Raw genomic sequence first — 14,724 nt, 5'->3', positions numbered from 1 at the left:
TCTTTGCAGGGTCCATGCGAATACCATCAGTCGATACAATATGCCCCAAAAAGTGGATTTCATGCAAGAAGAATTCACTTTTCTTGTCATTGACAACCAGCCTATGGTCACGCAGGTCATTGAACACAATATCCAAGTGTCTTCTATGCTCTACCTTGTTCTTTGAGTAGACAATCATGTCATCAAAGAAAGTGCCTACAAATTCTTTATATGGATTGAAGATACAATCCATCATCCGATTAAAAGTCGCAAGGGCATTCATAAGTTCAAAAGGCATAATAAGAAACTCATACAATCCAAAAGATGTCCTAAAAGCTATCTTAGACACATCTTTTGTTCTAATGCGTATCTGATGATATCCACTTTTTAAATCTATATGGCTAAATATGGGTGCCGCTTGCAATCTATCCGTAACATCATCGATCCGAGGAATCGGAAAGCGATTCTTTATTGTGATCTTGTTCAGAGGACGATAATCAATGCACATACGCCATGAACCATCCTTTTTCTGCACCAAAAGTACTAGAGAACAAAAAGGAGATAAGCTAGGCTAAATCAACCCTTTTTCTAACAACTCATTTACCTGACTCATAATCTTCTCCTGTTGGGCTGCACTGACCTTGTAGGGTGGCTTATTAGATGGGCTACTTCAAGGGATAAGATCTGTGCGATGATATTCTGTTCTTTCAGGCGGCAGCGTTCTGTAAGTGATTGAGAGAAGCAATCAGTATACATTTTCAGAAATGACATGCGATCCTTCTCTAACTTAGACATGTTCCCAACATTCTCACTATCATCTTTATCCTTAGTAAAAACCAAGTATGCTGAAAGATGATTTTTCATTACTTTAGAAATGGCAACTATAGATACAACAGGGATAAATTCACCTTTCAACTTTGCATCAAGTGTGAGTGCCTTTTCCTTATATTGAATAGTGATCTTTTTGTACGAGAATCAATCATTGCATGCATACGGTGACACCATGGCATACGAAGCAATACATCACAACCCTTAAGTGGACCTTTTCCTTATGTTGAATAGTGATCTTTTTGCATGAGAATCAATCATTGCATGCATACGATGACACCATGGCATACCACAATACATCACAACCCTTAAGTGGAGCAATGAAGAACTCTTTGTTGTCTACATATCCTTGTATGTGCAACCAAAGCTTTCCAATGAGTGGTGTGATAGGATCTGCATGGCCTTTACATGCCATTTCAACTTTTCCCATGGGTCCCATCTCATCCTCTTTGATGCCTAGATGGGCGGCCATGCCAACAGAGATGAAGTTGGCTCGTGTACCATTATCAAAGAAAATCAATGCATGTTAATCCCTAATTTTTCCCCATGCTTTGCACAACTTAGTAGCATCATCATTGGACTGATCACCAACAATATTGGATACCAATCCCATTGATGTTTTAGGCTTCTTTCCTTTAGAATCTCCTTGATTTTTTGATTTTCCAGCTTGATGCCTATTGGGACAGTTCCTTGCAATGTGACCCTCCTGTTCACAAATAAAACATTTATTTGCAGCCATCAATTCCCTACGTTGTGCCAATGTTTTCGAGCCCTTTCTTTGTTGTTTTGGCCTCTTTTTAGGCTAATTTTCAGATTTGCTCCTTTTCTCAACCTTAAACAACTTTTTATTTGGCTTCTCCCCACTCTCTAGGAAGCCTGAATCCTTCCCACGCAGGAAAGCATCGGCTGTAGCAGCAGCCTCTATAATCTGAGACATGCTAGACACGGTGGATTTAATGCAAAAATCCCTGATTCCTTTGGGCAGCCCACAAACATATTTTTCCACTTGCTTATGAAGGGGTACGGGGCAATAAGAAGTAATAGGGAGCAATGTATCCCAAAACTTCCTATTATATTGCTCCAAATTTTTACATTCCTTAGCATCTACCTTATTCCAAGCTGTTATGATGTCCACCTCAATGGTATTACCAATTCGATGCAAACATTTGCTTGAATTGTACCCATGTTGATGGTGCTCTATCTTGCATCAAAAGAGTGGACTACCCTATGCATTCCCTTTCAAGAAAGTGGTTGCCTTTCGAATCTTTGAGGACTCTGTGAAGTTTCCCCCTGAATAGACTGCATCAAACTACTGAATGAAAGCTTTCAGCCTATCTTATAGACCGCTGAAGGACTCAAACTTCACTCCTTTTCTACCCTCATCATAGTCTTTTGCTGCCTCACCAATGCCAAACAGAGCATTTGCATGGCCAACATTCATTCCTTGTGCCCCATGAGCATTCGGGGGTGCAGATGCAATACCAAATATGCTATTTTGTACTGCTAGCATCAAGCCAATACTGCCATACATAGGGTTTTGCATATTTCCAACCATACCCGAATACATTGGGCCTTGCACTCCATGCATTGGTTGTTGCATATCATAGGGGTTTGTGCCATACACTCCCCTATGTGGTGCTTGTCCAACCATAGCATGAAAAATCGTGCTTTCACCAAAATATCATGGTTGCCCCATCATAGAATGCATACCTGGCTGTCCAAAATTCATTGGATTGGCACTTATGTGATGGCCTTGTATTTTCATTCCTCGACCTGCAAGTACCAGCTGTTTTATTTCATTAGCATCTTTGGGAGCTTCAAATGAAGGGTTTCGCATTATCTTTGGTGCATCTTGCTGTCCCGAATGTGTAGAAGACATCTTTTTCTTGCCTTTGCTGTCCTTCTTTGGATCATCAAGAATCGAGTAAATTGGGGATCCTTTGCCAATTCAGCAAAAATATTTGTTGCTGTACGCATTCGATCCTTGAAGCTATCATCAAATTCTCTAGCCCCTCCCCTTACTGGTCATCAGTCTCTTTATGCATTGAAGTGCCAACATGTGGGACATTTTCCACATTTTCAGCATGTTGTCCATATTGAGAACCAAGCCCAACATCAATCATTGCATTTTTCTCTTCACCACGTGATTAACCAAGGAGTGATGCATCCTCTCCACTTGATGCCGTATTAGGTTAATTTACTTTAACCCCAGTTGCACCTCACATGTGCAACATTTACTTAATCATGTGATTAAAAGTTTATCCACATGTTAAGTGACGTTTCAAAAATACATGTCCTCATGACAGCCCTTCCCCTTAAAATCCTTGGAATCATCCTCGATTGCACTGCCAAATGTATCAAAAGCAAAGTACTATATTGGAATTTTTCATAGTTACCAGGAATGAGGAACAAGACCCCTTGGAACGGGGGGAATGCCCAAAGTTAGGGAACGAGAATAGAGGGAACGTCATTATATATATATATATATATATATATATATATATATATATATATATATATATATATATATATATATATATATATATATAGATAGATAGATAGATAGATAGATAGATAGATAGATAGATAGATAGATAGAGAGAGAGAGAGAGAGAGAGAGAGAGAGAGAGAGAGAGAGAGAGCACTTAAGTCTAGATTCATCTAGAAATTATAGGTAGGCGGGTGTTGGGAAGCGGGCCCGGTAGTCGGGGGCAGCTAGGCAGTGGAGAGAGGTGGGAGGCATGTCACGCAGGCAAGAGAGGTGGGAGAGGCGGGAGTGGGCTAGCTGGCACGAGGCGAGGCAAGAGTCATGACTGGTGAGCCGCGACAGTATTCACGAGAGGCGGGAGTCGGACCAGCTAGCGCGAGGTGGGACATGACACAATTGACGATTTTTTTATTTAAAAAAATGCCATGCTGCTGGAATGGCCGTTCCAAACAGGGAACGGTCCGGAACAGGCGGGGACGGGACAAGGAATGGGCTGGAACATTCCCCCAGCGTTTCTTGGGCTCGGACCTCTCAGAATGCGTTAATCCGTTCCTAAGTGCCAGAACGAGTGTTCCCTGTTTGTATGGAATTTTCATAGGGCATCATAGTCAACACAACATTGCGCACTGTTGTTCAACCATTCCTTATGCCCAACATATGCTGGAAATTACTAGCCAACTTAACATAACATAAGACTCACAAAGAATCTCAAAAACATTGCGAGATTATCATGTGACATGTCCACTTCTCATGAGCTCAACTCATCTAGCAAAACCAAACCATAGTATAGCGTAACCACGCATAAACCATGGCTAAAACAGAAAATTACCAGCTAACATAACACAACATAAGACTAACAAAAAATCTCAAAAACATTGCCAGATTATCATGTGACATGTCCACTTCTCACGAGCTTAACTCATCTGGCAAAACCAAACCATAGTATAGCGTAAGCAAGCATAAACCATGGCTAAAACATCAATGGCATCATAACATATGCTGTTGTTTTAGTCATGGTTTGGTTTAGTGCTGATCTGTTTTTTTGGTAGTTGGACCAATTGGACAGTTGGCCCCGTTGGATGGCAGACTAGTTGGGACAGTCGGACATTGCTAGTTGGACCAGTTGGAGTTTATGCAGCAGGTTGGTGAGCTCCTACTGCCTATTTAAGGCAAGCCCCACACTTGGCTGATCATCATTCCTTTCAGCACTTTGCTGGGTTCAGCACACTCTCAGTGCCAGTGGACAGTGTCCCCAGTTAGTGCATTCTCGGTCATCAGCCTGGTCCAGTGCAGGTGTAGGGACTGATCAGTCCACTTTGTATTCAGCAATCCATTCAGTTCAGTGCAGATTTGTTTCACCATTCTCTGTCTTTATTTCAGTCTGCTCTTCCCTTCTCTCTCCATGTTCCTATCCTTCTTTTGTGAACCCTTATAGGAACACTGTTCCATGATGAATTCAAAATTGTGGGAGGGCTTTGCTTGATAAAAACATAATGGGTGGGTGAAGCCATAACAAATCCCTCCATGAAATAAGGTGTTCATGAAGCATGGGAGGAGAGTCACCATGTAAAAGAAAAGCCTGGAATGGGCTTTGCTTGATACGTTTTGAAGATGTATAAAACATATTCCTTGAAGGGTACGAGCGGAAGCAAAGAGAGCACACATGTCGATCTAGGTGTAGCAGGAGTTTAGTGAATAGTAAGTGAGTGTGAGAGTGAGAGTCGACAGATAGATGTGTACCAGTGTGGTACACACACAAAATAAAAGAATGTATTTATACTTAGGGTACAGTACACTTACACCGGTAAGGGTGAGCTCACATGTGTAAAGTAATATACACACGAGAGTAGCGTAAGGGCCTTTACCCTCAACAACCTGCCACTTAAAGGTCCTAAGCAAACCTTTAACCACCTCCCACTAGTCGAATGCAACGCTCATGCTAAGCCCTTGTAAGACTTTTAGTGAGAATATTGGCAAGGTAATGCCGTGTTTTGATCTTAGTCGGTGTGACCAGACCATCATCAAGAACGTGTTTGATGAAATGATCCCTAATATTAATATGTTCAGTATGCGCATGAAACATGGCATTTTTAGCCAAGCATACAACACTCTGACTATCACATCCAAGTACAGGTGTTTTGGTGGGCAGCCCAAAATCGTTGACTAAACAACCAAGCCAAATAGCTTCTATTAAAGCTTTAGTGGCTGAAATATATTCAGCCTCAGTGGTAGAAAGTGCTACTATCTTTTGCAATCTAGAGCACCAAGAAACTGCCCCACCAGTCAAGGTAAAAATGTACCCGCTAGTAGACTTGCGAGTATCCAAGTCACATGCCATGTTTGTATCACAATACCCTTGCAGATCTAACGTACCCTTTCCATAGCAAGTACATTTTCTTTGTGTGCCTTTAAGGTACTGTAAGATGCATTTCACTTCTTCCTAATGTGCTTTGCTAGGATTTGACATAAATCTACTCACAACTCCCATTGCATGAGCAATGTCATGTCTATTGGCAACCATAGCATACATAAGTGAACCACAAGCTAAAGCATAAGGAACACCTTTCTTAGAGTTGGTTGTCTTATTGCTAAGCTTAAGATATGGTGGTAAAGGAACAGCAAGTGGCTTAGTATTAGCGATAGAAAAATGATCAAGTACTTTACCGATGTACTTTTCTTGTGAGAGAAACAAGAGCTGCTGCTCTCTATTCCTTGTCACACGCATACCCAAATTGGACCCAAATCCTTCATGCAAAAGGCTGAATTTAGCTATTTTTTCAACGAATTAATCTGGCTTTGATGCTTACCAACAATAAGCATATCATCCACATAAAGCACAAGTATAATAAGGCTTCCATCATCAAGGTTCTTGATGTATAAGCAGTGATCAGCATTACTTCTTTTAAACCCATGTGAGAGCATGAAGGTGTTAAACTTTTTATACCATTGTCTAGGATAGGAGTCTATTTCAAACCATACAAGCTTCTCTTAAGCTTACACACCAAATGCTCCTTTCCTTGTATAATAAAACCTTTTGGTTGCTTCATGTACATCTCTTCTTCCAAATCACCATGCAAGAATGCAGTTTTAACATCCATATGATCAAGTTCAAGATCCATAGATGCTACAATGGCAAACAATACCCGAAGAGTGGTCATTTTGACAACAGGGGAAAAGACTTTCTGAAAGTCAATGCCCTCCTTTTGTGTATAGCCCTTAGCTACAAGTTTGGCTTTGTATTTGGGTTTGCCATTAATACATTTGATTTTATAGACCCATTTATTAGGAATAGCTTTCCTATCTTTGGGTAATGGAATCAAATCCTAGGTATCATTATGATACAATGACTTCATTTCTTTGGGCATAGCTAGCTCCCACTTTTTCTTTAAATCACATGATAAAGCCTCTTTATACGCAAGGGGCTTACCTTCATCTGTGAGCAAAATGCAGTCCAAAGAGGGATCAAACCTTTGTATAAGTCTTTTAACACGTGTAGACCTTTTTACCCAACGATCTATGTTATCTGGTAATGGATCCACATCCAAAGGAATATCAATGACCTCATTATTTGGCTGCTGAACTGCATGTTCAGGTTGCTGCAATACATTTTCGGGTTGCTGTAAGTTATTTTCAGCATACTGATTTTGTTGCCCAAGCTGATTTTGAGCATTCCTTTGCTGCCCATAGTCATTCGGCTCAATGATGATACATTGATTATCATAACTAGCATCAAATGGAGCTGAATTTTCAGTGGTTGATAGCTGTTCAAGGGGTTGATCATACTGAAATTGCACATTCTTTTTGTCTAAGTCATTAGATGTGACATTTTTAAACAGCTTTGATTCATTAAATACCACATCTCGATTGCATAGCACCTTTTCTATGCTTGGAACCCAAACTCTATATCCCATTTCACCTTCATCTCCATAGCCCATAAAGATGCCTCTATGAGATTTCATGTCAAGTTTGGTCGTGCGATCAATAGGTACATGCACATAGCATTCACAATCAAAGATCCTTAAGTGGTCATATGAAATAGGGTTGCCAAACCAAAGCTCTGAAGGTATGTCAGTTTCAAGTGCAGGTCATGGAGATCGGTTGCAAATATGCACCGTGGTTTTAAGTGCCTCTCCCCAAAATGATTGTAGGAGATGAGCTATGGATAGGATGCACTGAATTTTCTCACATAATGCGTGATTCATTCGCTTAGCCACACCATTAGATGATGGATTATAAGGAGCTGTAAGTTTCCGTTGAATCCCATTGTCATCACAAAACTTATTGAATTCTTTAGATACATACTCTCCCCCATTATTTGTTCTTATGTATTTTAATTTAAAACCCTTTTGAGTACTAACAAATGCATAAAACCTTTTAAAAGCGTCCAATGCCTAACTTTTTTGCTTAAGTAAGTAAACACAGCTTTTTAGAATGGTCATCAATAAAATATACAAAATAATGAAAACCACTATGAGTTTTTATTGGCATGGTGCATACATCAGAATGAACTAAATCCAAGATACATGCCTTTCAAGAGACTCCATGATGAGAGTATGGATTCTATACATGTTTACCCAAAACACAGTCATCACAAAAGTCAAGCTTTGAGTTTTTCACATCAACTCTTTCAAGCGAAGAAAGTGCTTGCAAACCCTTTTGGCTCATGTGTCCAAGACACTTGTGCCATAACTTCATGTTTGACTGCAGTTTAACAATTGTAACAAACTTTCTAGGAAGTGCCATGCAGTAGAGATAATATAAAGTACCCTTTTTACCACCTCTAGTGACTAGCATAGACCCTTTTTGTATCTTCCACATGAGTTTTTATTGGCATTAAAGATACATACCTTCCTAGAGGCTCCATGAGAGTATGGATTCTGTACATGTTTACCCAAAATACAGTTATCACAAAAGTCAAGCTTTGAGTTTTTCACGTCAACTCTTGCAAGTGAAGAAAGTGCCTACAAACCCTTTTGGCTCATATGTCCAAGACGCTTGTGCCATAATTTTATGTTTGACTGCACTTCAGCAACTGTAACAAACTTTCTAGGAAGTGCCATGTAGTAGAGATAATATAAAGTACCCTTTTTACCACCTCTAGTGACTAGCATAGACCCTTTTTGTATCTTTTACATTCCACCACGAAAAGTAGAAAAGTAACCTTTGCTGTCTAGCTGCGCAATAGAATGCAAGCTCTTCTTGATGTAGGTACATACGTAACATCATGAAGGATTAATTCTTGACCATTTTCAAGAGCTAGGTGTATAGTGTCCATTCCTTCAATATCACATGCGTGGTTGTTGCCTAGGTAAACTTTTCCAAGATTACCTTTTGCATAAGAAGAAAAACACTCCAAAGATAGATTTACATGAAATGAAATGAAGCACGACTATCTACAATCCACAATTGTGACAAACCATCATGAGCTGACAATAAAGTATCTGTCACATCTGTTTTAGTGATATACATGTCCTCCACTGTCATAGCATGTGGATGTGAAGATGCAACCAGCAAATCGATATCTTTATCTTCTTCTATCTCCTCAATAACAACACTAGATACCACATTTACTTTTTTTGCTTCTTTAGCGGTAGAGCTGCTATCCTTTTCATTCTTTTTACCTTTTGTATTAGCTTGCTTCCCGCATTCTTTTTCCCTTTTTAAGTACGTGTAATCGGGCTTTTTATGCCCTTTGTGACCATACTGATAGCAAGTTACATCTTGTTGTTTTTCCTTGCTTTTGCTGCGATTTTTGTTCTTATTTGTAGCATTTGATCCTTTTTCAGTTCTTCCTTTTACATTGTAGGCTGATCCACTGTTTTTCCCACTTGCATTGCATCTAATCTCTTCATTGAGAATAGAACCACACACATCATCAAATGTCAAGTTGAGGTTGTTGCTCAATGACACAATCAATGCTTCCCATGAATCAGGCGAAGTCATGAGCAAGAAGATAGCCCTCAATTTAGGATCAAAAGTTGGTAAGCCTACATCCTGTAATTGACTCAAGATACCAGTGAAAGTATTCAAATGCTCTGAGGTAGGCTTAGACTCATCAAGCTTGAAGTTAACTAACTTTTGCATGAGATGTACCTGATTGACAGGAGTTGTATTCTCATAAGTAGCCTTGAGTTTCTCCCAAACTGCATAGGTTGTAGCAAGTCCCTTTATATCAACCAAGTTATCATCTGTGACAGCCATTTTAACGTCAGTAGCAAATCAACAGGCTTATGTTTTGCCATGGCACCATCACAATCCTTCAGAAAGAGTATACTTGCATACGATCTTTCCAAAGATCAAAGCCCTTGCCATTAAATTACGACGAATCTCAAAGAGATTCTTTGTGTTAGATGTAGATGCATTGCCAATCATCTTCAGGAATAAAAAACTGCAATAAAGTGCTGAATGCTTTCAGCCAATAGCAAGGTTGCTGAATGTAATAGCAAGTACACACACTTGTACTTCCAAGATGTCCAAGAAGCAGAAGTTTTTTTGCAATTTCAGTCTCAAATTACTGATTACAGCATGTACACAAATCAAATTTGATACATTTGCATTGACGACAGCTCCCACTTTAGTAATACATCACCATGATTTCCAAATGCAATAGCCCAAGTGCTGTATATACCATTGTTTCACTGTATAATGAGCATTCAGCAATACATATACAAAGAGAAGCTGCCCTTTACAACATTTGAAACGTTCGAAGTTCAAATTTCTCCCACTCAGCTATAAATCTGCTGCAAGTTTCATTGTCAATCGACTCAAAGTGCATCACCGATGTGGAAAGCTCCAAAATTTTTGCAGTAAATCTGCCCCAATTGCATCAATACATATTCTCAAGCATCAAATGTGGGCAAATGTTGCGGAAATTTCACGAATTCTGCAAAAGCCTGAAATTTCGAGGTTCAAGAAGAGTGCACAAATTTCAATGAAATTGGCTCAACGGAGCAAAATTTCACTTACATGTGAAAAGTCGCAAAATTTTTGAGGCTTGTGCATGCAATGTCTACAATTTATGGGTCAATAGTCACTGCTATGTGTGTTCGGCACCAAATTTGGAAAAAGCCCCAACTTTTAGGAGCAAATTTGCATAGATTTGTGTTCTATGCTCGCACGTGCGAACACCTGGTAAGATGAGGGGCCTAATTCTTCAAAAAAAAAAAAAGTCAAGTCGTTGACTGTTCTGGCCTGTCGCCCGTTGCCTAACCCATCGCTTGCTAGCCGTCGAGATGACCTTCAGCCATGCCTGTGCCTATCGGCTGCCTGTCACACTTGACCTGTTGTGCAGTTTGTCTAGTCCAAATCGTGTAGTCTATTAGCTGTCAAGTTGACCAGCCTCGAAAGACCTGCCAGTCTGACATGCCTGTAGGAGATGTTATTGCAGCTGCCTGTTACGACTACCTGCTTGGACCGTTGTGCTTTGATACCAGTTTGAAGAGTACGAGCGGAAGCAAAGAGAACACACACGTCGATCTAGGTGCAGCAGGAGTTTAGTGAACAGTGAGTGAGTGTGAGAGTGAGAGTCGGCAGATATGTGTGTACCAGTGTGGTACACACAAAGAATAAAAGAATGTGTTTATACTTAGGGTACGGTACACTTACACCAGCAAGGGTGAGTTCACATGTGTAAAGTAATATACACACGGGAGTAGCGTTAAGGGCCTTTACCCCCAGTATTCCTGACCATCTGGTTTTATTGTGGTTCTAAAGTGCTATTAGGTTTAAAAAACAGCGACATATCTATGATCAATTCATTATTCATGTAGAAGTTATAAAGTTGTGATTTTAGTTGGTGGTGCAGGCCCACAGGTATTGAGTTTGTAGCTAAGCTAAATAATTTATGGTGAGTTATTTATACAATGCCTGTTTCTCTACTTTTGTGCTTATTAAACTGTAGTAAAGCAGAGCAAAATTTAATCGCATTCCATCGCTTTCCTGCGATGGGTTCTTGTCATCCACACCCATGAAGTTATTCCAAAGCAAGAGAACCTTAGCCTGCCCATATTCTATAGAAAAGTGGATGCAAGTATGTTGAATCCCCCAAATGGTTAGAAGTTTCTTGAGTTTGGACTAACTTGCATTGTGTTTATGAACAAGAGAAGGAAAGAGCTGCTGGTGGCCTGTGTGTGCATGTGCGTATGTATGTATATAGGTGTACATATGTACACGTATATACATTAACTTTCATAATACTGATTTTGTTCTAACAGGGTTCAGTTTCTCCATCTCCTGATGTCACTTCCTGGTTGTATCTGCAGCACATCCTGTACAGGCAGAAGGAGCAGTTCAGTGATGGAGTTGGCTACAGTTGGATAGATGGATTAAAAGCGCACGCTGAGAAACAGGTAATTTACTTGGAAGGCTCAACTAAGGATAACTAATACACTTAAGAATTGTCCAAGCATACTTCTTTCTCACAAAACATAGATAAAAACACATTAAAGCTTTAACAAACTAGCACTTTTTGCATGTTGCAAGGGCTATAGGGATGAGGCTTATGTGCAGGTTTGGCTGTCTGAGGAGAAGCTGATTCTCTGTTTGTACGTGATGTAATCAATTCCAGCCTCGGAGAAAGTCTTAAATGTGAAGAAGTTTGTTTGGATTAGGCAACTCGCTCGTTTAAATTTTGCATACTCGCTAGTATGATGTTATGTGCTTTTTGCATGTGTACAGCGCAATCTCATAATTTGGCTGAACCATAATTCATATTAATATTTCATAGTTCTGTACTCAACCTGTTCTTACATGCACGGTAGTTAGTTTGTGTTTAGTTGCAAATGGTGGGGCTAAGATGTCTATTTTCCTTTTGTGCATACGTACTTCAAGGTGTGACACTCAAATGGATGTAGACAATTAATGTAAAGAGTCTTGTTCACACATGGGTTCCTCTGTCTGCCCATTTGGTAGGCTTTAATCTTTGTGAGAAATATTACTTGCTTGCAGGTTACTGATCAAATGCTGGCAAATGCACACTATCTTTATCCTCACAACACTCCAACTAGCAAGGAAGCTTTTTACTACCGTAAAATTTTTGAAGGGCTTTTCCCACAGGTGAATGTTCAGAACGACTTCTGTATTTGTGACAAGTATTGTTTCTTGTATAAGTTTCTGCAGTTGATCTTTCACAGATAGAAATGATTGTAGGCAATGATTAATCAAAGTGCTGTTTATGTAGAATTCTGCTAGATTAACCGTCCCTGGAGGACCAAGTGTGGCTTGTAGCACAGCAAAAGCTGTCGAATGGGATGAAGCATGGTCAAAAAATCCAGATCCTTCTGGTCGAGCTGCAACAGGTGTTCATGTGGCATCCTACAATCAGTCAACATCAACTGGTGTTGGTGACACTGAACATACAGTGAAGGTAGTTTCAACTAAGAAACCAAGGTTGGAAGATGGGATTACTGAAGTTAGTGTCCAGTCATAAGATACAGCGAATCTCAATAGCCAAAATCTCAATATTCTCCTTAAGCATTTAGTGGTTGAAAATATTGTTCTACTGTTTTTCAGTCTGTATTGTAGGGATTCAACACGTTTACAAGTACCAGCCTCACAGGTTGTAAAGATTATGGGTTCAGAGTGTAGACCTACTTTTCTTTGCAGTCTGAGTGGTAGGGATTCAATGTGCATACAAGTTCCGGCCTCGCAGGGTTGAGTCTTCACAATTACAGTTCACTCAATAGGATATTGCATGGCAAGTTTTTGTTGTAAAAATGAGAATATTGCATGGCAAGTTTTTGTTGTAAACATATTCCATATTTGGAATGATCAAAAAATAGGGCAAGCCTTATGTGACTTTTTCATTGAAACCAATGTATGCCCATTGCTGATGCAAACCAATTATACACCCTGATATTCAATGTTAATGCAGCAGCTGTCCCTGGTTGTCTATAGAACATGGGAAATACAAACTGCCATACTTGTGTCTGCAGCATTGGTGTTGGAAAGAAAAATTGCAAGATGGTGGACACAAATTAAAGATGCTGACTTTTAATGCTAAAACTTGGATTATGAACGTTGTAAGTCAGAGTCTACAGCCTGAGCATGCTAGGAAGTATGAGCTCTGCCAATTTGCTAAGAGGTGGGCTGGTCTGGAAGGAGCTGTAGGTCTATTTGAAAGTTTCTATCTTAGACCATCATCAACAGTGAAGTGCTTCTATTATACCATCCCAACACTTTGAGGTGAAATTGTGGGTTATGGTCTTAGGTGAGTTTCTTTGGGCCATCTCTCCTTCACACTTTCTTGGATATTTATGTTTGAGGGGTATTTAGTATTCAACAATTCATGGGACCGATCAATGTGATGATTTATGTATTTGAATTCTGTTTAATTTTTTTAACTGAAGTCAACTGGTTAAAAAAAATAGTTGATGCAAACACAATGTGTACTGATGATGGTGTCACGAAGAGCATATAGACCACTAACATTAGAATAATGACTCTATATGTGTTAAGAGGCTTACCTCACACTACAAATATAATTATGTTGTAGGATTACTTGCATGTGCTGTGTTATAGGGTCACACACACACACACACACACACACACACACAGAGTGTACAGACCTAAAACAAATCCTCATCATTTTTGTGTGATTTGAGTCTTGCACTTAGGTGTATATTTCATTTTACAAATGCATGTACATGCATTTTCATGCGTAATAAAATATAATGTACATTTTGACTTCATCAAAACTTTTAAGGCCCAGTTCACATTGTAGGAAGAATTTAAGACTTAAGGTCCTAGTAAGATTCATTTTATAAAAAATAGCTTTTTTGGAATAATATGAGAGAGAGAGAGAGAGAGAGAGAGAGAGAGAGAGAGAGAGAGAGAGAGAGAGAGAGAGAGAGAGAGAGAGAGAGAGGTGTGCCCTTTTAAAGGTGTATATGGCAAGAAGAAATACATCAAGGTTTTGGTTACAAATCCACTTGGGTTTGCTATTAGCAACCAAAAGAGAACCAATTGCAAAAGCTACAAAAGTTAATTTACCGTAACTCTGAAGCTTAGTGCGTAGGCCGTTAGAACTTATTTATGATGGCTTTGGCACATTGATAAATTGTCCTTTCCCTCCCATGTTTTCTAGTTGCCTTCTTGGCAATGTCTCTTAGTAGTGCTTTGACCTATGTTGGTGTAAGTCCCATTTCCTTGCTAGGTGTATTTCCATGTTACCATCCAATATTGCCAAGAGAGTAGCGGGCAAGAGCCAAGTTAACACTATTTCTATGTGTAGATAGAATAGCTCACAAGTTGGTTGAACAATAGAGCTTGATTACATTGAGATCCACTAGTGTGACCCTACGAAGGAGGATAGTGGAGTGTTTGAACAGAAAGGAGTCCTACATGAGCATACCAGTGAATCAAGGTGTCCATACGAGTGGTGCACCTAGGGAAAATTGATCCCACAACCTTTTGAACATGTATTGAAGTGT

The 14,724-nt window shown here is 39.7% G+C and overlaps 1 protein-coding gene across 3 annotated transcripts in view; it reads left to right on the top strand.

Annotated features, from left to right (window-relative positions):
- Positions 1-13,104, top strand: part of LOC148041796 (asparagine synthetase [glutamine-hydrolyzing] 3-like) — a 78,104-nt gene extending 65,000 nt beyond the window's left edge. For all 3 annotated transcript variants that reach the window (XM_087682457.1, XM_087682464.1, XM_087682449.1), the window contains 3 exons: positions 11,557-11,643; positions 12,242-12,349; positions 12,474-13,104. In XM_087682457.1, the coding sequence (XP_087538583.1) occupies positions 11,557-11,643; positions 12,242-12,349; positions 12,474-12,722 (444 nt within the window). In that variant the 3' untranslated portion in view covers positions 12,723-13,104. The remainder of the gene's footprint in view (positions 1-11,556; positions 11,644-12,241; positions 12,350-12,473) is intronic.
- The last annotated feature ends 1,620 nt before the right edge of the window (positions 13,105-14,724 follow it).

This window comes from Lygodium microphyllum, chromosome 1 (assembly GCF_053477565.2).
Source record: "Lygodium microphyllum isolate KBCC chromosome 1, Lygodium_microphyllum_v1.1.10, whole genome shotgun sequence".
Classification (NCBI taxonomy): Eukaryota; Viridiplantae; Streptophyta; class Polypodiopsida; order Schizaeales; family Lygodiaceae; genus Lygodium; species Lygodium microphyllum.
This window is presented reverse-complemented; position numbering and strand designations above follow the sequence as displayed.